The sequence below is a fragment of the Stegodyphus dumicola genome, chromosome 5 (genome assembly GCF_044657685.1).
Source record: "Stegodyphus dumicola isolate Sdum_Otavi_A_Nest chromosome 5, ASM4465768v1".
Taxonomy (NCBI): Eukaryota; Metazoa; Arthropoda; class Arachnida; order Araneae; family Eresidae; genus Stegodyphus; species Stegodyphus dumicola.
In genome coordinates, this window is record NC_140772.1 from 81,479,871 (window position 1) to 81,504,084 (window position 24,214).

Consider the following 24,214-nt stretch of genomic DNA (forward strand, 5'->3'; position numbering starts at 1 on the left):
AAGGAATGATCTTTCTTTTTTTCGGGGGGGTGCCCTTGTAAGGTAAATTGACAGGTCGTCTAGATGAATAATTTTGAAGATTCATGATTGTGATCCAAGCCTCATCAGTGGTTAAGATACACCTCTGAATACTGGCAGTTCGACCTGTTTTGGGTTCGATCCCAAGCGAACTGACCGGCTGCATGTTTGGTTCTTGTGGTTTTCCCCCTGTATAATATGCTAGTTTCTCTCAGAATGTCCTCCACGAAGGCATCCTTCCTCATAGGCAGGTAGCCCTCGCAGCTTTGCGTTATTTAAATAACTGAATCGATCATGATTTTGATCCTTCCAAGGACGTTTTGAGTTTACATGTTTCATGGCTTTACTATTATTAATGAATTCCACTCAGGATGTTATCCAAAAATATATTAACAACTCAGATTTTTCGAGAACTTTTTTTTCTATCCAAATACCCAGTAAACACCTTTGTTATGCGTGAAAACTCTTATTCATCAGTTTCGACTGAGGGATGGTAATTGAAAGAAATATGATTATTTTCTATGTGAGCTTTAGTATGGAAGAAGAAAGATACTAAGATGCTGAAACAATGAAATTTTTATTAATTACATAAGAATAAACTGGCGGTTCTAGCTTCATTAATCGTTCATATTATGCTATTTGTAATTATTCAACTTAGAGTGGATCACTTAGTTTTAAAAAACAAGTGATTTATGCATTTACAATTACCAGACAAGGCATTTTTTAAAGTATAAAGAGAATTAAATGTATTTTAAAAATTGAGTTTGTAATCAAGCTTCGCTATCTAGGAATAAGATATAGCGCTGCAGTTAAGTTATATTCTTTCTTAAAAATATATTTCGTTTGTTTACCTATTAAAAATAACAATCAGCAGCGTGTGTTTTTGAAAATATCCCTAAATGCAACATAAATACAAGGCAGATTTCTTTAGGGAATCCTTTACGAAGACATTTTACCACTTAGGTGGAAAACGTTTTGCTAAATTAAACTCTAAATTTACAAAGGCGATTTTATGAGAAAACAGAAGGAGGACTCTACATTGGACTAATAATTAGCAAGTTGCTCATGAGGAAAAAATAATGGCAATCTTGGATAAAATGAAAATCAGAACTTGGATAAAATGAAAATCAGAATCAAATTCTTCAATAAAGCATCTAACATACTACAAATTAAAAATTTAAAAAAGCTTTCTTTATTTTGTGAGTTTATTTGTGAAACTATGTGAGAAATAATCTTAAACAGCAAAGGGATTAGAATTTTTGTTACTTTGCAAAAAGTACTTAGTAAAAAGATGGATTTCGAATTTGAAATGTTTTTGCTATTTGGTTAGTAAATTAATTAATATAATGTAGTATACTACTTAGTTAACTATGTTTTTATTGGGGGAAACATTTAAGGACATATTATAACGGTGGAAATTACTTTTTTTCTTTTTGAAGTTCCTCTATACATTATAAAATTAACTAATTGATCAAAATTTGCATTATACAATAAAATAAATACTGTAACACAACAACAACGATAAATAGCCTTCTTATATAACAGCCCCAATTAAAATTGCTAACTAACTAAAAACAACGAACGTGGAGACATTTCTATTATGTAGTAAAGTAAGCTTTAAAATATTTTGGAAGAACTGGTCATAAATTATGTGAAAGAAAGTGAATCCAATTTTCATTTAAAAAAATTTTCTTATAATGTGTCAGCTTATTTTTAGCCATTTTGTCTAGTAATAACAACATGATATTGTTTCAGATTAAAAATAATGAATGCAATATCATCCATATTTCGAAATGGGCTTATTTAGTTATGCTGTTATAACTACTAATAACTGTTGATGAAACATTCCCACAGCAACATAATTTTGATCTGCTATGCAAGTTTATTTATGTGTTTATTTTAATAAATATTGAGTCGCCGAATGTAAAAGAAAACATTAATAAAATCTTTAAATGTCTTTAAAATCTGTCTTTGAGTCTGAGTTCGAACACAGCATATTTAAAACAAGAGACTATTACAAGACTTTGCTAGGATCCTGCTAGCCGCGCAAGACGCTTTGTTAGAAGGAAACAACTGATTGAAACCATGTGTTCAAATATCACATCGGTCATTTATCTGTCGAAGAAAAGGTAGGACATTTGTATGAGTATGTTTCAAAGCTTGTTTTTCCGTTCCCTAAGTATGCCAATCCCCAGGGCTGTAATTAGCCTTTTACCACAAATCTGAACTACTACAGTTCTTCCGAAACGTGAAGAGAATATACTTACGATGACATTACTGAATGATCTGAAAGCCATCTGCTATTCTGAACTATTTTGTACTTTCTTTAAAAATGCAGAAGGTTATAAGTACAGGTTTTTTGCGCATCTACAGTTATTGTTTTCTAATTACTGTCATGAAACATATCATTACATTACTGTCATGTCATGTAAATAAATATAAATGCAAAAGCATTTAATATTTATTTAGTCTTTCACATAATATGTCAAAACAAATTTCTCTTAAGTCATCTGTTTATGGCTGAAGTTGCTATGTGTATTTCTTTAATTTATGCTATGGAAGTTAAAAATACAGCAATCAATAAAAAATATAAAAATTCTGCACATGTGAAAATAAAATTATGGTAAAATGCTTGAACACCATCTCCAAAACAAGAGACTAAATTAAAAAAAAAAAAAAAATCATGTTTAAGCTAAAATATTAATGTCTTGCAAAATCTTTTCTAACATACGTGACAATTTTCTATAGAGGGACAAGCTTTTTTTTACTGCTTAGACCTAGAGTACTTCTTTTTTTACTTCTTACTAAACAATCATAGATCCTTTCCCAGATTTTACTAATCAAGTCTTGCTGGCCTAAGATGTAATACTTTGATAAAGAATTTCTAAAAAGGTTAGCTTTTTTTTATTTCAGTAATTCTAAATACTTTTAAAAATTCGTACTACTACAAATTTTATTAAAACTCATACTATGATTCAAAAAGGTGCTTCAGACCGAAGTTCTGTATTTGATATGGTAATGAAGTTAAAATATCATTGCACCTGCTTAGACAATATTCAATCTAAGAATGCTACTATTTTAGAGAATTCTATGCATTTCAAATAAAAAATAGCACAAATAATTATTATATATTCAGATTATACACTACTACTGCGTCATTCGCCAACAACATATATTCAAAAAAAACAATAAAAATTAAAAAATTAAAAAAAAAAAAAAAATACGTCCAAAAGGACATTTCTTTAACGTTTTGTGTGCTACCTTTATTTATTAAATACAATGTTCTTTGCACTTTCACCATAAAATTCAATTCAATAGCAATGTCGATAATTTTAAAATGAGCATATATTTAGAATTTCCGGTACACAATTCCGCGCGCTAGAGATAAAAAGGTTTCCACCCCTGTAGAGTGTTGCTATTGCTTGGTTTGAAATCTTTGAGATTGTTACTCAAAAATTCGTTAAAGTTTCACGAAATATGAAATAGATAATAAAACAAATTCCAAATTTCAAATTTGGTCTTCCACATGCCCATATTCGTAGGAGGATTACGTCATTCAAACTTGGATGGCCTTTTTTCAAACCTTTTTTTTTTATCACAATGCGAGAAATATACATACATTTACGCAGATTTTCATTATTTAATTACTTCAAATGTAATGCGGGACTAATAACATTTGGTGGCAACAGTCTGAAAAGTGATTCGCCGTTTTTAGTGATTCAACGTAAAATCGCAAAAACGAAAACTGTATTAGTATTTAAAACAATAGTCTCTCACGGACTATTGTTTTAAATACTAATACGTCCCTTTGGACTAATAAATAAAAATATGAAAGCTTTCAGATTTTAAACTACGTCCAAATGAGCGTTTTTAACGTTTTGTGTGTTACCTCATTAAATATCATGTTCTACGTACTCAAACCATAAAGTTCAGTTCAACAGCAATATCTCAAAATTATTTTTAAATGACCGTATCTTAGAGTCTCTCGCGCTGGAGATAAAAATAGGATTTTTTTCGTACGGTGTTGACATTAGTCGCTTTGAAATCGTATAGTTTTTTAATCAAAAATTCGTTGAAGAGTTATAAAATATGAAATCGATAATAAAGCAAATTTTAAATTCAAATTAGGGCTTCCACATGCCCATATTGTATGGAAGATTACGTTATTTAAATTTGGATAGCTCTAGGTACCGTTGTTTTATCACAATGCGAGAAACATGCGTACATTCATGCAAATTCTTCAATATTTAATTTCTTTAAGTATAATACAGAGCGATAATATTTAGTGGCAACAATTTGAAAAGTGATTCGCCGTTTATAGTTTTCAATGAAAAATGCCAAAGCGAAATTAAAAGTCCTTCAGGGCAAATTGCCCCTTTGAACTAAAAATAAAGTAAGTAAATATAAAAAAATAAATTTTCGTGCTTCTTTTCTTAATAGTATTTCGTTTTATTTATTTACTGCGGTTTTTTAACTGAAATTTGTTACTTTTAGAAAAGTTGCGTGTTATATTTCGGACATTCAGTTGTTAGGCTGTAGGTTTGTTATTTTAATAATTTATATAGCAAAATACAGAAATTTTAACACACCTTTGCCTTTCTGCTTGTAGTTATTTTGCGTTGAACAATGTAATTACAATTATGTAAGAAAATCAAACTCATTGAATTTTTTTCTAATAAAAATCGCATTGAAATCAATGTACATAAAAATATTTGGAATATTTGAAATGAATTTGAACAGAACTTCATCAAACCAGTATAAGCCACGAATATTGTTCCAAAATGAATAAATAATTCGCCATTATTATTTTTACTATCAAATTAGATTATGCTTCATAAACCCGTTCAAAATACTCTTATTATAAATTACTGTTGATGGCTAATTTTTATTTGAATTATTGCTTAATTATGTTATTCTTTATATGCAATTATATATAATTCATATTAAATGCAGTAATTAAATGCGCTTCGTTTCGCTCGAATAATTAAAATTTATAACTTATCGGTTTTAATTATGTATCTATATATCCATAAGTAAATTTGTTTAAATATTTCCTAATGCTATTTTTTAATTGAATTCACGAGCATTTTGCATGTTTCTGAACATTCAATTTAAAAACTAAAGGATATTTTATGAAAATGTTATCTGTTTAAAGAGAGTATTGAAAAAACATGCTTACATGCTACTTTTTTATTTCGCAAAGAATGTCCACGTTTGTTTGTTTTTATAAACCACTACATGCTCAAGCGTTTTCTTGGCGATTAAACATATCTGTCTAAAACGAAAAAGAGCAACCCTCTTTGCCTCCTACTGAGAACTGTCATTTAGAGATCTCCAGGGTTCCAGAAATAAGGGGGGCAGGAGACATCTGCACGGCCGCTTTAAGGCGGTCATAACGCTTTCGAGGTCTTCACCACTGACCGCCTAGAACCGTCAGTAACGCTTTCGAACACTTTTCCAGTGACCGCCTAGAAGCGTCCGTAACGCTTTCGAGGTAGGCCGTCTTGACCGCCTAAACCCGGTCATAACGCTCAGAGGGTTAAATAAACTTTTCTAGAAAACGTCCGTTGAAAAGGTGTTAAGCTCCCTTCGTTAAATAAATTCGTATTTAATCGATTTATTGAAACACGAAATTTATTTTAAGTTCGTAAAATAGCTAAGTGCCTACGTTTCATGACGATGTGAAAATGGAGTGTGTAGAGTAAAATCTCGCTTTCCTATAGCCCATAATGTCTCAAAATGACGCGATTTCGTCACAAAACATAAAATAAAAAAAAATTCGAATTCGAATTCCGAAAAAATCGCTTCGAGGTGCACTGGCTCTTGTCGAGATGCACCAAATTTCGTAGCCGTGGGTTTATTAGCTTACGCGTTGCGCTAACGAAAGACACACACACAGACAGACTCTTTCTTTTATTATATGTAGAGATTCTCGACTTTTGTTCCACTTTGATATTTTTTTCCTGAAAACTCAGAAAGTTTCACAATTTGACTATTTTTAGTTTAAATTAAAATAAATAATTAAATGATTTATCAAACATAATAGAATTATTTTTAAACAATATCAGCATAAAAATTTAATAGTTAGCTCAATATATTTAAATTAAGAAATACCAACAAAAATATTTTGTACCCAACAAGTACCCAACTTTAGATTTCAAATAAAAAATTAGTATAAATTAGATATTTTTCTTTTGCAGTGTTATTATTGTTTTTGTATGGTTTAAAAAATTTAGTAAGCGAAATTTAAAATGTATTAATATTTATTTATTCTTGTTATGTTTAAATACAAAGATAACTAGCCCGTCAGGTGTTTTCAGATTGTGCATTTGACTCGAATACGATATGAGTTTGGGTGTGGTGTAGTGTATTTAATTATGGCAAAGCACACTAGGGCTATCTCCCTAAGGGAAGGGATGCCTTCGTGGAGGACTTTCTAAGGGAAACTGGCTCGTATACACGTTACACATGGGAAAAACCACGAGAACACCCATGCAGCCACCCCGTTCGCGGGTTTCGAACCTCGGACCGAACTACCAGTGTTCAGCGACTTTACCGCTCGGCCGCTGGTGGGCTATGGGTTTGGGACTACAATTGTAAATGAAAGATGCATTTACAGCATATTATTATAATTCAGCAATATATTATATAGGCTTCATATGTCAGAAAGAACTGATTTATCAAAGAGCAATTTAAGAAATATTTAATTAAATTAGGAGAAAAATCGTTTTGCGTCCGAGCTTTTTTCGCCTATCCTATGCTGATCTTTAACTATTTAATATAGCAATATAATGCAGTCATAAATGGAACAGAATATTTAAAAATATGCTAAAGCACTCAAACATAGAATTTAAAAATATAAAATTTTAAATTTAAAAATTCTACAACTTCTCTTTACTTATTTTCAAAAGAGAATAGCCTGTACAGACATTAAATTTTTAGAAGCAAGAGATGTGAAAAATGAACAACGCCTTCGCTGAGCATCGAACCACGGACTTCTGGCACGGACTTCGCCCAGCGTGCAGACCACTACACGACGTAGGCAAGCTATGAAGGCGGGAGAAATACCTTATAAGCGATTGTAGCTAATAAAAGAGTACATATCTAAAAGGTTCATACAAAATCTTCATTGTGCACCAAGCTGTCTGAATTCGCATTAGTTACTTTTATTCTCACGTTAATTAATTTTCATTTCAATTATTTAATTAAATAATGTGCGTTAGTTAAATCACTTATATTCTGAACAATAGGAAAATCTTTGGAATAATTAAAAAATATGTGCGAAAGATTTGATCTTCAGACTGCGAAGAATTTACCGAGGAAATAAAATACGAATACTCGCATAAGTGCATTTATACTTATTTATTACTTTTTAAGTGCACTTACCCGAATTTCCATTAGTTATTTTGTATAGTCATGTTATTTATTTTTATCAGATTTTTCGCATTCTTGTTATACTTGCTCGAACTATTGCAAATTATCTTTGTTTAACCTTTTCACACTTATTATTTTTTAGGCTTTAAAACTTGATACTATTGTAAAAGGAGATGCACCCACTAGTCTGGCCACAACAAGTCTTTTCAAGCGAGAGGTAAGGAAATTTGTATTTTACATTTTTATCATATGTATTTTTATATCAATAAACATTTTCTTGTTGGTCGGTTGAAATAAATAAATAAGTAATACTTGTTGAAAAAGACTATGAAATAGTAAGGAAATCTGTATAATTATTACATTTAAATACATAAGAAATTTAATTACTGTAAATTTAGATATGTTTCAGAATTTACTTTGTTTATTGCAATTATGTATTGCCTTCATTTTAGCTGCCAAAGAGCGTTCCTAGCATGGTAAGCTATAGTTGAAAAATCTTTATATATTTGTAGTGTTGGTAGTTAAATTTTCTTCGATCATCGAAATTTTCACCTTTCATTTGTAAAAATTTCATATTTAACCTAAAATCAAGCTTCAATTTTTTAGAAAGGATGGGAGGGGGATGTCGGGAGGAAAAATTTCATTTAGTAATTTTTGACCTTATCTTGTTAAGGAATCATGATGTTGCATAAAATTTTATTTAATAATTGTAATAATATTGTATTCTACCATTTCTGTAAACCATAGTGTGAAATCTCTGTTCTGAAATTAAACTATTTTAACGTTAAAGTTATTTGTTAGAAATTTGCTTTCGAAAAATTCAGCATTATTTTTTGCTCTCGAACGTTTCGGTTAGTGGTATGTTCTAGAGTTGTGATTGCAATAGGATTTTTTCTACAGTAAGGTCATTGCGGAAGATACATTTCTCATTGACTTATTTTTTGTGGGGCGCTTAAAAATTTCTGCTTTCATACATTTCAATTACAAAAATATCATGCATTTTATAAGTTTTAGTGGAGCTCATGTATTTGTTTCTTAAATGAATATTATTGTAAATTGGATAACTTTATGGATACTATTGTACGACCTTTGGATATTATGAAATCGATCTTATGAATATATTGTACGCTCAATAATTCAAGAAATATATAGTTCTACAAGCTTTATAAAGCACACTTTCATACGTTCTGCAGCAGCGGCGATAACGCATTAATAATATCACTATAAACTAACAGTTGTTTGTATTTAATGCTTTCCATGTAAAATAATATTTTTAATCAGTAAATTTTTAATAAGAATTTTGTCAAAAGATGGCCCCAGTCCACTTCACGTTCCTATGAGTAGGCTAGAAAGCGATCGACTACTCGCAGAATCATATCAATAAATTAATCAATAAAAAATCGATAACTAATGTTGTCTTCCAATTCGAGTTATGATGGTACAGCGGTTTGTAAATCTTCTTGTTTTGGGTGCCCATTCAGATAGCAAAGTGGCAATCGTTAGTCTTAAAACTATTGGAGATTGAATTATAGAGACATAAGTGAAATGAATTTCAACAATGAAAGTATGATGTTATAGTTGTGTTGTGACTTGTCTCACTTGTCTGACAGTAACATCAGAACAAGCCCACGAAATTTATCGTGGCAAGGAGAGCAATATTGCGCCTGTCGTTGGCAACAGCCTTGAACACCATACAGGTGACCGTACGACTTCGCTCAGTTACGCCCACAATTTTGATGGAGAGAACCCCTGAGAGACGGGCTCGAGGGGCTTCCATCCCTCTTCCTGCACAATCAACCTCTCGAAAGGACTTTCGACTCGCCATATATTTAAAGTGCCCCGAAGTCGCAAAGACACTATACATTTACAAACATCCATGCCTTCTCCTGAATTCGAACCAAGGCCTTTCGCAGTAGGCTACAATGAAAGTATATTGCTTAACACTGCAACTCTCATGTTGAACAAATAAACAAAACGGCAGATCATTAAGACAAGAATGCTAAGCTAGTTTGCGAAGGACGGCTGTTTTAGTCCACAACAATCCTTACCCGGTCTTTATGTTTGCAACCACTGGTTGAAGATATATATTTTATACTTCTAACCACAAAAAGAGGCTGCAAGTATTTATTTTCTGGCAATTTGAATTTGGAAAAAAATTGTTTGTAAAAATTGCAAAATATAACTTTATATACGCCCTTCTGAGTCTTATAAGTATTATTTGGTAACTTTTTATAGTCATTATAAAAATTAAAAAACAAAAAACGTGTTTCTCGTATGGCAACAAGTGACTGAGGTACCTAAATTTAAAGCTGGAAAGAATATTCAGAGAGGCCGTATGTAAGTTGAACAGAGAAATGCTTGTAATTCTACGTAGCTGAAAATAAAATAACAATTTGAAATTATTTCTAATGCTAATAGATTACGTTACGAGCATTTCTATGCAGATTATTGTGATAAGTATCTGTCAGTTATTTTTTTTTTAAATGATTTATTCACAAAATCTTCCAGAATTCGTGTTTTGGTGTAGAAAACACTGGTTAGCTTCAGTATTGTCATACATAGCAAGCACAACCAACATAAAATTATTTGTATATATGAATAATTAAAAATATTTTGAATTTAAAACATTTTTGTATAATCAGCAGATCATAATTCTAAAATAATAAAACTGCATGAGAATATTAAAAAGGTATTTGTAGCATGCAAATTCTTTCGTCATACCATATATAACAAAATTATAAATTAGAGCATCTTACTGATTACTGAATCGCAGAAAATAATCAAACAATTCTAATTTATTTAATAACCGAATTACTCAAGAGAAAAGGAAAATGACAATTAAAATCGCAAATTATAAAATTAAATACCTAGATCCATTTCTGATGTACGTGAATGAAGCATTTCGTGTTTTATTTTTTATAAAGATTATAAAATTTTCCTGGAGATAATTATAGGAACCTGGGGGTATATAAAAAGTTAGATTTCTTATTTTTTATAAACTGAATTTCTTTAAATTTAAAAGTACCCAAACTTGAAAACTTGCTTCATTTAAAATAATTCTGTGATTTGAAAAATGCGTCTACGACCAATGGTTGTAAAAATAAAAGCTACGTAAGGAATTTCCGGGCATGAATTGTGTGTGTGTTTGTGTATATATTTATTATGTCAAAATGATATATGTGTGTATATATATAATACATTATGTCAATATGATAGATATGTGTGTGCATATATTATATCAATATGTATATATGTGTGTCGTATATATACTGTTCGTTACCAGGTCAGTGAATTTTATTTAAGATTTAAAATGTATTTCTGTGTTTTTGAAGAAATATTCACAAAACATTGCATGTAAAATTGTCGACCCTGCGAGTGATGGATCTATTTAAAACATTTTAAACTAATGGCTGTTGAGAAGAGTTAAAATGAAATCCTAACAATAATTTTCCAAAATTATTTCTGAAATTTTAGTGCAATTAATACTTGTATTGTTAATGTTAAATTTAATTTAAATGAAGTAATATATTTTGAGCTTGATATAGATTTTCTGTTATTTTAATTTATAATTTATGTTATCTCTGATTATTTTTTTATTATAGCCGTGGGAGCCACAGTGTTTCTATCCCGATTTTCCTCATGAAATTGTATGCGGCGATTCTTGGGGTTAGTTAATGTTTCATAAATTTTGCTTATTTTTATTTCTAATGATCACACTGAGACTTATGTTTAGCATAGCTGAATTACATTCTCTTTTATGTGCATATTGTTTAAAATACGGGACTGTTTAATCATACACACTACTTACATTTTTTTAAAGTGTATCAAATTTAAATTATGCTGCTTACTGTAGATCTGCAATACAAAGAAATGTATTTTTATTTATTGCCGATGTTGTTTTAGCCAATGGGTACATAATAAAAGTTGATCATATTATTAAAAGCATCAGGTTAATCTCTAATGATTTCAGTATACGTTCATAATATTTTCTAAAGTGTAGAAGCTAATAGGCAATGGCACTGCTCCATGGACTGCCTCTGAGGCATCAGAGAAGCCATGTAACTCTATTTGATTGATCTGGTAATAAAATACATCTATCGACTTCAGTGTTGTTACCTAACTTCAAGATAATGGAAAATTCCTTCCATTCTTTAGCCTCATTTATATAGCATAACATCATTCCAGCTAAATTTTAATTAAATTTTAACGTTCACAATTTCTACATGAATATTTTTGCTCTAATTATAGCTGGGGCTACTAAGCATAGGAGATCAAATATGCGGGATATATCGGATAACAATTGCCGTTTATTGACATAGTCATCGATTTTAACGTTGAATCCCAAACCCTCTGTTTTAGACTTCCATAAAATACCTAATGCTTTATATTTTTCTGATTCACCAAAAAAGTTTATTATGTCGTTTGTTTGACACAATTCAGTAGCATTACTGCACGGCGTATGAAGTACAATATCGCTCTCTTCAAAATCCCTTTTACCTGATTTTATTCTAGCACAGAAGATTCAACTCTGGACAAGATATCGTCCATGTACCAATGCGCAAAAAAGGTCGCCGTCTGCTCATTCAGCTGCCACAAGCAGTCCGTCCCAGTCTTCATTGGGTCCCGGCCCTCGTTGGGAATCCAAGGCAATGAAGAAGCAGACAGGGCAGCGAAGTCGGCAGCAAATGACGTGGGTCTACTTGAATAGTCAGTGAAACTTCAAATCTACCAAATTAAAAGAGTGACACATCAACAGGTCATTTCACAGTGGCAACAGAGGAGGGAAACAGCAACAACTGCCAGATGAACATATGAATTTTTTCCGAAAGTGGGGGAAGCACTCCGAGTCAATATTGGTGAATTGACTTACTACTTCACAGGCCATGGTCCTTTTGAATCTTATCTGCATCGCTTCCACCTAAATGAAACATATACCTGTGGCTGTGGAGAAGTGGATGATCCAGATCACTTATCTCTTCTCTTGCCCCCACACTGCTCATCTTCATCAAAAGAAACCAAACCAGCAATTTATATTATTATGTACTGTGCAACAATTAATTCAGCTGTAAGTGGGCACAACAGGACAACCTAGCACTTGGCACCTTGCTATATCAGAAATTAACCAATAGCTATGCACACATTTTTCTCAGAACGTCATAAGTCTCTATGGTTTGTAATACTATGTAATGACACTCTGCAAAACAGAAGCACAACAGTAGACCTCATTACACAAAGTTTCATTAGTAGTATAAACACCTCCTTTAATAGTACCTGCATACATTCTAGTTTTTGTGTGTGTTCAATTGTAACTGCATTTATATACACACTGCATCTAAGTTTAATCCTTGTTTGGTTTTGCTGCTTATTGTAACAACGGAATTCAATCTTTGTTTCAATTGTATTATGATTATTACCTTGTTCAATTATAATATCATAATTGCTTCATTGAACAGAGCAAGTAATTTTATGCATTGTTCAATAGCGTTCTGTGAAGTTAGCCTGAAAGTGGTATATAGTGTGATAAGTATTCTAAATGTTAAGTCTTATACGAGTGTTGGGGCAAAAGTCATCGCAACTATTTTTTTCTTATCGATATGTGAACGGATCACAAAACGTGTATGTTTCGTGTGGAAGTTCTGCAGGCATAGTGTGTATGCAGAACAACAGATGGCTCTGTGGTAGCGAGCGCTCTGAAATCGGTCAGTTGGTGAGTGCCGTGCGATACGGAAGTAATCCGTGTTGAGCAGCGCGCTTACGTCAAAATAGCCGTTCTCCGAGGGAGAAATGCGATGGAATGTGACAGTGAATTAGTAGAAGCCGTTGGAAATAATGCCCTATCATATCGTACAGTAGCACGGTGGGTAGGAAAGTTTCGGCAAGGATGTGTGTCAACCAGTGATGAGCAATGTTCGGGACGACCGGGGAGTGTGCGCACCGACTTGGCACGTGCCGTCATTGAGCACCTCATGGATGAAGACAGACGATGGACATTACTCGAGTTAGAGAGGGCAAGTGGCATCGAGAAACGCACCGTTCACAGGATATTGCGTAATGAGCCAGCGTCAGAACCCTTCCCCAGTCAAATTGATGGTGATCGTCGCGTATGACGTCAGGGGTGTCATTGTTTGCCACTTTGTTCCTAATGGCAGAACAGTGACCGCACAGTACTACAGGGACTTCCTGGTGCGACAGGTACGACGTGGCGTTCGGGATAAACGTCCGGATCTTGTGGACAGTGCAATAATTCTGCACGACAATGCAAGACCACATAAAGCAGAATGTGTACGGCAGCTACTCCGACGTTGGGGATGAGAAGAATAGGAGCACCCGCCGTACTCTCTTGACCTTTTTCCCTGTGACTTTGATCTCATTCCCAAGATTTTGCAACACGAGAGGACATTGCTAATGTGCGCCAACAGATGACCCGATTCACACATGGTGCGGCAAATGCTGAGGCTGATGGTATTCAGCGCCTCCTACATCGTTGGCAGCGTGTGGTGACAGTAGCAGGGACTACATTGAAGGTCTTTAGGCCCAGGTTTGTCATGTAAACTTTATGTGTATTGTGTTATCATTCTTTTGCACGGTGAAGGCTATATTGCCCTGTATACTACCATAATAAATTCGTATGTTACGATATTTCAGTGCTATTCATTATCCACACATGTAGTTAAGACCTTGTTCTTTCGTCTGTATACGTCACATTTTCTAAGCGGATTGGTATCTTCAAGAAAAAAAAATAGATGCCATGACTTTTGCCCCTACGTATCTGTAAATGCAGCCTCATGTATCTTAGATTGTAACATAGTAACTGTGCTTGTTAAGTCCTAAATTTAGTCTCTATCTGAATACAGGACCATCCGTGATATCACTTAGTCGGTGATTAGGACAAGACTATGTAGCCTACGAGGACTTACGCATTGCAGTAAATAGCCTTGTGAACTTCTTATTCTTCATATGTTTGTAGCAGTCTGTTCTGCCGGCTTTCCTGCGGAGGGAGCGCAGCAGCATTAGATCGCTTCTGCAAGGAGGACAATAATGCTGTGAGGCAAATATTTTAGCCGTAGTGTCAGCAGTTCTCTTCTGCGGCGTAAAAGTAAAAGTATATGAGCATGTAATACGATCCTTGTTTCTCCTTGCTTTCACTCACCTCAACCACGTGTCCTAGTTGTTGATATTTTTTTAAAAAACTGATTATAATTTTGAATACTCGGGATCTTCACTAAGTATTTCCGTAAGGAATTTAATTTACTCATTGCAGTTTGTCTGAAACTTTCTGTAATTTTTGAATCGCCTTTTAACGGGATTTTAACAACATACCTAACGGTTTTATCTCGTGTATAACTTTCTACAAAATGTTTTCCCACCAATTAATGTTTCTTTATTTTGGAGTTTATCGGTTTCAGTGTTCATATAACATGGCAGATGATGATTCATTTTGAATATTCGGTGCGTTAAAAAATCTCTTTAATGCGCATATATTTCCATTTTGAGTAACGTTCTTCTAACAATGACCAAGTACATTATATGATTCAGAAAGTATCTCTTTCTAAAGAGGATTTTAAATATTGAAGTTAAACCACGCTAAAAATGTCTCTCGGAGATAACCCGTCATATAAATTGCCACTGAATTTACATTTACATCAGATTTACATATAATGACAGTCAATTTTTTTTAATTAGACAATTTTCTTTTTAACTCAAATTTTATGTTATCGGTTACTTCAAGAACTTGTTCATATTCACCAGCATTTCCTTTTCATCACAAACATTACAAATGGTTTTTAAAATAGCTGTAAAATCTGATTCTTAACTTTTAAGCTTTTCTTTCATTCAGAACAACTAAGATCTGTTACCTTCTGTTTTAGCTTAGTCAGTTGGATTTTTAGGGGCCCTTTTTTTCACCAAAAGTTCTTTTAAAATCATCATAATAATATGAAATGAAACACACACCCGAATCTATTGTCCTCACAACTAATGTGAAGAACGCTCTTAACTCCATTACTTTCTTTATTTAAAAGTGATCAAATGTTTCATCTCTAAAAATAATTAATGACACCTAAATGGACTGTAACTATCTTTTATGAATTTTAAATATCTCAAACTCATAATTATAAAATTAACAACTCGTGGCTTCCAACGAGCCGTTTCGCACTGTCTCTTACTCTGTCAACAACGACTCTCAGCCATATCACGTCTCGTGACTACATAGCAGAGGCTCAGGAGCGAATACATGAAGTCATTTTCGTCAGAGTTGCATGTTTTTGTGTCTGATCACGTCATTGTTCCGCTCAATGCAGAACTTTCAAATTATTTCATGTTTTAAAGTTTTTATGTAAAATATGGCACTTTCGAATGTTCTGCTATGGAAAGAGATTTTTATCCAATACAAAAAGTTAATAAAAATAAATATCAGAAATTTAGAATTCAGGAGTAAAGTATACAATAAATTCGTGCAGGTATCAAGTACGTGCAAATTAGCTCTTCTGTTTGTTTATGACCTTTCATATCAGGATTAGAGTGAATGTTGCTTAGGATTTCTGCATATAACAAACACAGTTCTTATGCGGTATTGTGAATGTAGTAATTTAAATGGCCTAACAAGTTTGCTAATTAATGATTATGACAAAGCATTATAAAAATTTAGAAGATAAACACCTTTTTTATAGTTTATCACTGCGACAATCCCATGCAGCCCCTGTACATTGCTAAAAATGAAACCTACGTTCACGGCCATAGCAATTCTGTTTCTGTTGGGCGACATTCTTAGATATTTACTTTTTCTTTAATCTTTAGGTTGTCACTGTGGAATTTCTAGAGAAACTCAAGAATGATCGCTGCTTTGGACGCTTTGCGTAAAAGTTTCACAACTTGTGAAACTCTTTTGTATCCAAGCGCATTTGTATCCGATAAATGACATTTTTTATTTGTTTATATAATATGCATATAAAGGATGATCGCTACTTTGGAAGCTTTGCGTAAAAGTTTCGCAACATGTGAAACTCTTGTAATAGTGGGAGCTGATGAGAAAGAAAAGAATAATTTTCTCTTGTTGAGATCATTGAATTCCAGAGGAAAGTAAATTAGAAAAGAAGGAAATCTTCAATATGTTAAATGTTCTAGGTATGTGTAGGAGCTCAGACAATGATGATGTGTTGCAGTTATTTGCTGTACAAGGGTACATTATTCCAATGTCATTATCCACTTGAAAATACTAAGATGCATCAGTATATAGTCCTAACATATATTTGGCATTAATAAACAAAACAAAGATAAAATGGTCATAAGGGAGTTGGGCTTGCTGATGGATAAAGTCATGTCATATTATGTTACTGGTTCCATGTTAGTTGCTAGCCATACAACTCAAATATTATTTCATCAAATTTAAAATAAAATGAATGGATCACTAATTTACTCTAGAGATCAGTATAGATAAAATATCTGCCTTTCTTCTTATAGAAGAAAAGAATAAGAAAGAAATAAGAAAAATACATTTTTCGATAAGAAGAAATAAGAAAAATATATTTTTCATGAACCGCATTCATTATTTTAATTTAAATCAAAAATACATTTTCATTTTACGAAAGTTTAGAAAACTTTCATTACCGCTATATCTTTATGATTCGAATTTTCAGATTTGACTCTAACTAGGACGATTCAATATTATCATGTGTATGAGTTTATCAAAACATATTTAATGAGAAATCGATACACTAAGAAGTAGAAACCCGGAAAGTATATTGATTCTCAATAAAACAGTCATTATTTTATCTTGTTAACAATAAATTTTGAAGATTTCTTAGAATTTTCGATACTTGATCGTTATTTGGAAAGGGAGAAATTCGTGGTACACATAATTGAATCATGGATTTTTATCATTTTTGTTATCTTTTGTATTGCAAGGATAAACTAGGAGCTTTGTATTTTACTTAATTCCTTAACAAAAAACTTCAAATAGTTTGATCTAAGGTTAGATAATGCGAAATGGTCATTGAACATGCTATGTGAAAATAGCCGCTTAAAATAATTTATTAAAAACAGACGAGGCGCTAGTTTCTCTTAAATAGTACTTATAATGATACGCAGTAAAAACTCGATAATACGTATTTTCGTAGTTATTTAAAAGCTCCGCATTAAGCGAAATAAGCTATAAAATGGAACTAAAAGCATGTTGAAACTGATTTTTGAAATTCCCTTATTAGATTGAGAATATAATCTAAGAAAGAAAGAAATATTTTAATAACTTGCATATAATTTTTATTTAGCTCTTGGTTCGTTATGCAAATAAAAATAAAAAATAACATAATTGTTTCTAGAGTTTTATATTTTGCAGTTTCAACCATATTTCTAAATTGAGCTAATTAATAACTCCTCAGTTAAAATAACAATAGTTAGAAAACCTGGATGTCTAACTCTGAGAAATGTCAAGAACGAGATATATTTCCATTAATTAAATTGCAACTTCCTCAATAATGTTTGCTTAAGATACTAACAAGACTACTTTGAAAAAAGAGAATATAACGCATAGCTCAAATTATGACTTTGTTTTTTTTATTTTATCGAAACCTGTCAAGTAAATAGATTTTAAAAACTAACTGGTTTTACTAAAAACCGAAATAAGAACTAAATAATAGTACAAACTCATAATGACCTAGCAGGCTGAAATGTCAAATGAATAAGCAGAGGAAACCTAATTTAACTGCATGACTGATTAATGTATTATTTTAATTAAACTTTGAGAAAGTGGCGTGATAATTAAGAGATCTCTTATCCAGACGACAATTTAAAAATTTCTCTATTTAGTATAAATGAAATTCTTAAAAGTTTCCAGGGAAACTGGCATTCTGCAGAAGTATTTCTGAATCTAACATGTTTACTGAGTCCCTGTAAACAGACCTTGACTCCTAGATGGAGCATGACGTATCTCATATGAAAAGCCCATTAGCTAAAGTGCTCAAGGATTGCATGAAAGAATAAACGAGTTAGAAGAGTGTAAATCAAATTGTTTTACGCTGGTAAAAGATGAGAAGCAGACGAGCGGAAATAGCAACGCTCTTTAAGGATTTTGTAATTAAATTCATTATTTAAATTCTCCGCTTTGTTCTGTGTTGCTGATCGTGAATTTATTCGCACTACAACTTTGAACAATTTCATTAATGTCAGATCTTTGAGAAAGCTGAGATTTCTGATATAGAATGGATCAATTGCAATTTTTATTGAAAATTTCAATTGCGTATAAATTCTATCTTTTTTAATATGGGAGAAAGAAGCAAAAATATGCGCTGAAGAAATGTAATTAGAGACAGTCTTAAAAATCAAAATATAGATGGGGTTTCTGAATTATCGCTTTCTCTCGCTTTTCCACTCATGGTTAAATCATTAACATGTTCAGCTAGCAAATGAATTTTCGTGGTTCGATTCCCAGTGAAATTCATTGTGAAATTCCCAGTTGATTTTTCATGTTTCCTGTACCAGAAAATTTGTCTCTTCAGAGATTAAAATGTCTTTCGGTAATATGTTTCAGTTTACTGAGCACTAGATAGGGCTTCTTTCCCTCTTCTCAGTTGTTTATGAATGTGATCTTTCCGGTAAGGTTTGTAGTAGGTTAAGACGTTTTTTTGCTATGCTTGGGGCTATTTTCTTGACCACAGATGGACTCCTAATTCAAGGAATTAAAAATTTTGATTTGTTGGGGAGATATTCTTTTTTCCAATAGCGAAACGTTCTTCAGTTTCAAAATCTTTCGCTTACCTTTCTGTCAGTTTTGGAAACAGCAAACTTAAGTTAAGATCTCATTACTGCCTCGAGAGTAATTTGAATAATTTCGACATTACAGTTTCAAATGTCAGTGTCATAAAACAAAAACTAGAAGTAAGTCTTTTTTTTTAAATACAATAAAGGGATCAAATCACTTTTTCATTTCTTTATTAATTTACTTAAAATAACCTTAATAACTAAAAGGTAACACGTACTAGAACCATGGAGGGAGTGAATGAGGCATTTGTCTCTGATAAAACTGTAAAAGGGAAAACAAAAATAAAACATAATAAATTAAACAATAATGTGAAAGTAATAAAAGTATACATTGAGGTGCTATTTTAAGATCTGTCTTTTTCATTAACATCTGTCAGCATAACTCTGTCACATATCAGAAGATACATTATTTGTTAAGCTCAACAGAGTCAAAGAATATCTACAGATGTGAAACTAAACTGTTATTTTACTTACTGTAAAAAATATTAAATCTAATTTCCCCAAAACCATTATTTAATCTATATTACCCTATCTACCAGCTGATTAATCTCAAAATATTGAATTTAAAATAATCGTCGAAATTTTGAAATGCTAGCAAAGTGATCGCCCCTACTTTGCACTAAATCTTTCTTTAATATGGTGTACTGTCACCTCTGACTGAAATGGAAACGTTTCATCGTAGTTTTGTGGAATTTCCAAACTGTTGATAGTATTGCAGACCACGTTTCTGAAAGTGGACTTTACAGATGCTAAACTGCCCGAAAAACCATTTAACGCGGTATAGTTTTGGGCGAGGGAGCTAAGACATAATAAATTGGTTGCGAATCTGGTCAGTAAGCTTGCCAATTCTTTTGAGAGATATCTTCTGTTTCAAAGTATTCTGAAACAAGAGGCGCTTAAAGCAGACCAGCATAGTCATTCTTTAGCAAAACTTCTAAAAGCCTGCCATGGGGTTTTAAGGCCTCATCAAAATATCTGTGACCATTCATAGAACCTCCATCAAAGATATGTTGTTTGGTGCAGCCATTTTTTATGATTCCAGAAACCGCTTTGATGAAATGGGAACCTTTCATGAACGAGGAACGGTAAGCTACGTATTCCTCGCTGCCTTCTGATCAGAACACGCCTAGAATCGTAGTTCAAGATGCTATTTATAGATAAACAATAAGGATCCCTTTATTTCATTTTGTCTTCATTGAACATGATAACGACAATTCCTTAAACAAGAACCTTTGAAGGATGATGGAATACAATCCATTAGTTTCCTTACATAAAGTCCAAATTCGGGAAGCCAGAACTCCCGTGCAGTCGCTTCACGATTTCTTTGAACTGATAATGACCGAAAACAGCTTTGCAATTATTTCTCTTTGATGCCCCTGACCAGACTGTCTTCTACCCATTGATTGATTAAAAAGTAGTTCCAGTTTCTTTACATGACACTTTGAGACATATCAAACTTTGATTGAATATCAGAATAATGTCCTTTTTGTGTATTCCCTTTGAGTCTACTACTAACTACCATTTTTACCCTTCAATTAAATGATGCATCTGGGGCATAACTAAAGAATGCTGATGAATCCCAAAAGCCACAATAACTTTAAACAACACCACAAATCCCCTATTGCCCAGTGTGTCCTAATTAACATTTTTCGTGCTCTAAATACATAGAAATACAGTTTTGCGTTCAATTACAGGTAAATAACGTAAATAATTACAACATTGAACCTTTTCTGAAAACTTAAATCACTGAGCATATTTCTTTATACTAATTCAGAAGTCAAACAACAAAAATCAGCGTTAATTTACAAAATTTTCACAGGACTAGTTTCGATGGTTTTACCGAACCATCATCTTCAGCTGCAAAACCGCAAATGAACAAGATAGGAAATAATGTTTAGATAAGATAAGAAAGCCTGGACAAGAATAAGCAAGTGGCGCCATCTGTTGGCGAAACCAGAACTAAAACATAATTTCTCTAAAAGCCGAAGGCAAATTTGGATTGGAATTAGGATCGTTAACTAGAACAGAAAAATTTTTATGAATGTGAAATACCTCTAGAAAATCCAGTTCTCCAATTGAAGATGTTTTTTGAATAATTTTGGTAGCAGAAAAATTGAAAGTGTGATTTTCGAACCAACAATGTTGAGCAACAGAAGACTTCTGTGTTTCCTTTTTTCTAACATATGCCTCATGTTCTTTGACGCGAAATTTTAAGGCTCTCTTAGTTTGGCTAATGTAAATTAAACCGCACTGGCAAGGAATCCTATAAATACCCCAGGAATTCATATCCGGAATGGGGTCCTTGAGTATAGAAGTTGGAATTTTATTGATGGGAGAGTAAACAACCCGAAAGTTAAATTTCTGCAAAATATGTGCAACTTTATAGCTAATTGATGGAAAGAAGGGAATGACAACAGAATTTTTATAATCTCCTAAAATAAGAGTGTGGCTTTTAGTGTGTTGAGATGAGAATTTTTTAACTGCTTGATTAATAATGTTGGGTGAAAAGCCCCTGTCAATAGCTATTGCTTTTAAATAATTTAGTTCTTCATCAAGGGCTAGTTTGGAGGAGCAAACTTAAAGAGCACGGAAAACATAGGAATAAAATGAAGCTAACTTTTGTTTAGTCGGATGACATGATTTAAAGTGTGGTGGAAGGCAAAGCGATGAAGCTTTACGGTAAACTGTAGTACTGAAGTTGGATGTGTTACGTGTGACCAGAATGTCGAGAAACGGAAGAGAATTGCAAGTCTCAAGTTCAAAAGTGAACTGAATAGCAGGATCAATAGAATTCATTGTTGAAAGAACTCTATTTAAATCATCTTTATTACCTTCAAACAGGGTAAAATTATCGTCTACGTAGCGGAACCATGCCGGGAAGTTTAAAGTTTCAAACAATTTTGATTCATAATAATGCATGTAGATATCAGCCAGGATGGGACTGAGGGGGCTTCCCATGGCTAATTCCTCAGTTTGCTTGTAATATTTATTTTGGAAAACAAAATGTGTTTGTTTCAAACAGAGTTGAGTGAGAGAAATTAGCTCATCAATTTCGATGCAAGAGAAATGAAATTCGCGAAGTCTGGTTTCTAGACATCTTAATGCACCCTCCACTGGGACATTGGTGAATAATGATTTTACATCAAAAGAAACCATGAGTAAATTACGAGGAGAAATGCTTTTAACCTTTTTTACAAACTCTATTGAATTTTTTATGGTGTAAATGTTATTGTCTAATAGATTAGAAAATCTAGAAACTAAATATTTAGCTAATGGATACGAGGCAGTACCTAAATTTGATACAATAGGGCGGAAAGGAATACCACTTTTATGAATTTTGGGAAGAGCATATAATCTGGCACAATTCGCAACAGATGGGATAAGCGAATGTTTTAAGTTGCTTGAAATGATTTGCGAAGATTTGATCGCAGTTTTTATTTTGGATAAGTCCGAAGGTGAAGGATCTTTAGGAATCGGATTATATGGTCCTTCGTTTAAGAGTTTAGTGACACCATCGATGTAAGTGTTCTTATCCATGACGACTATCTGGCCACCTTTGTCGGCCTTTGAAATGACAATATCCGGGTTAGAATGAATCTCGGCATTGTAGCTCTTTCTCTCGCAGTTAGATTTGGTTTCAAAGGTTTATTATTGAATTTCACATTATGAGCGATAAGATGCCTAATCATTTCTTTCTGTGAATCTGAAACTTTACTGAACTTGAAAGCTTTTTCGATAGGAGCCAAAATCTTTGGAATCGAGGGTTTACAGGTTTGTGAGAAGTTAAAATTATATTTTAGAATTCTCTCTTGTTCTTCTGAAAGACTAACATTAGAAATATTAACTATTGGCTTGATGTTTACAATGGGAAGATTTTTTGAACTACTTGAACTGAAGACTGTAAAAGAAGTTTTTCGAATTTAACTGCAAGGGTGTTTTTATGACGGTTAACTAACTGCATTCTCCGTTCTAGACCAAGACTTTTGTTCAAGGGCAGTGAATTTTGGATATGTTTTAGCGAGTTCCAGATGAAGCTTATAGAGTTCATGTTCAATTTTGGACAATTGTTGACGTGTATCCCTTATCACGGACCGAAGTAAGGCAAGTTTGCAATTTAACAGAATTCTTGAAACGCGACTGGAATGTTTTTGATTAGATTTGATTTGAATAAAATTGGGGATCAATTTTTTACATTTACATTTAAGTAAAAAGTCAAGATGATTCAGGAATTTTTGCCGTTTCAGGCGTAATTTAGTGAAACGATTAACGGATGAAGGCATGATAAACAATGCAGAAAATCAAACTAAATTAACTGAGCAATAATAAAGCACACACAAAATAGCAGAAAAATCCCTCACTGAAATGAATAGAAAACAAAATGTTTGTAAGCAAATGCATGAAATCAGACAAGCAAAGCACAATGTCCAAATGTACAAAACATAAACATAACTTGAAAATTGCAAAAATGTATTCACCGAAACTCCTACAATCACAAAATGGCGGCCACACCACGTGCAAAAAAGAAAGCAAAATGTAAGCCTGTTTGGGGCTTCTATAATTAAGACACAATAACACGCCGAATAAATACTAATTCAGAAGTCAAATAACAAAAATCAGCGTTAATTTACAAAATTTTCACAGGACTAGTTTCGATGGTTTTACCGAACCATCATCTTCAGCTGCAAAACCGCAAATGAACAAGATAGGAAATAATGTTTAGATAAGATAAGAAAGCCTGGACAAGAATAAGCAAGTGGCGCCATCTGTTGGCGAAACCAGAACTAAAACATAATTTCTCTAAAAGCCGAAGGCAAATTTGGATTGGAATTAGGATCGTTAACTAGAACAGAAAGATTTTTATGAATGTGAAATGCCTCTAGAAAATCCAGTTCTCCAATGGAAGATGTTTTTTGAATAATTTTGGTAGCAGAAAAATTGAAAGTGTGATTTTCGGACCAACAATGTTGAGCAACAGAAGACTTCTGTGTTTCCTTTTTTCTAACATATGCCTCATGTTCTTTGACGCGAAATTTTAAGGCTCTCTTAGTTTGACCAATGTAAATTAAAC

General features: G+C 32.8%; 1 protein-coding gene across 2 annotated transcripts in view; it reads left to right on the top strand.

Moving 5' to 3' along the window:
* Positions 1-24,214, top strand: part of LOC118182903 (GTPase-activating Rap/Ran-GAP domain-like protein 3) — a 333,886-nt gene that overhangs the window by 260,179 nt on the left and 49,493 nt on the right. The window contains exons 17-19 of one of the 2 annotated variants that reach the window (XM_085816800.1): positions 7,535-7,609; positions 7,845-7,868; positions 10,995-11,058. In XM_085816800.1, coding sequence (XP_085672926.1) covers positions 7,535-7,609; positions 7,845-7,868; positions 10,995-11,058 — 163 coding nt within the window. The remainder of the gene's footprint in view (positions 1-7,534; positions 7,610-7,844; positions 7,869-10,994; positions 11,059-24,214) is intronic. The other variant, XM_085816801.1, reaches the window with a different exon arrangement.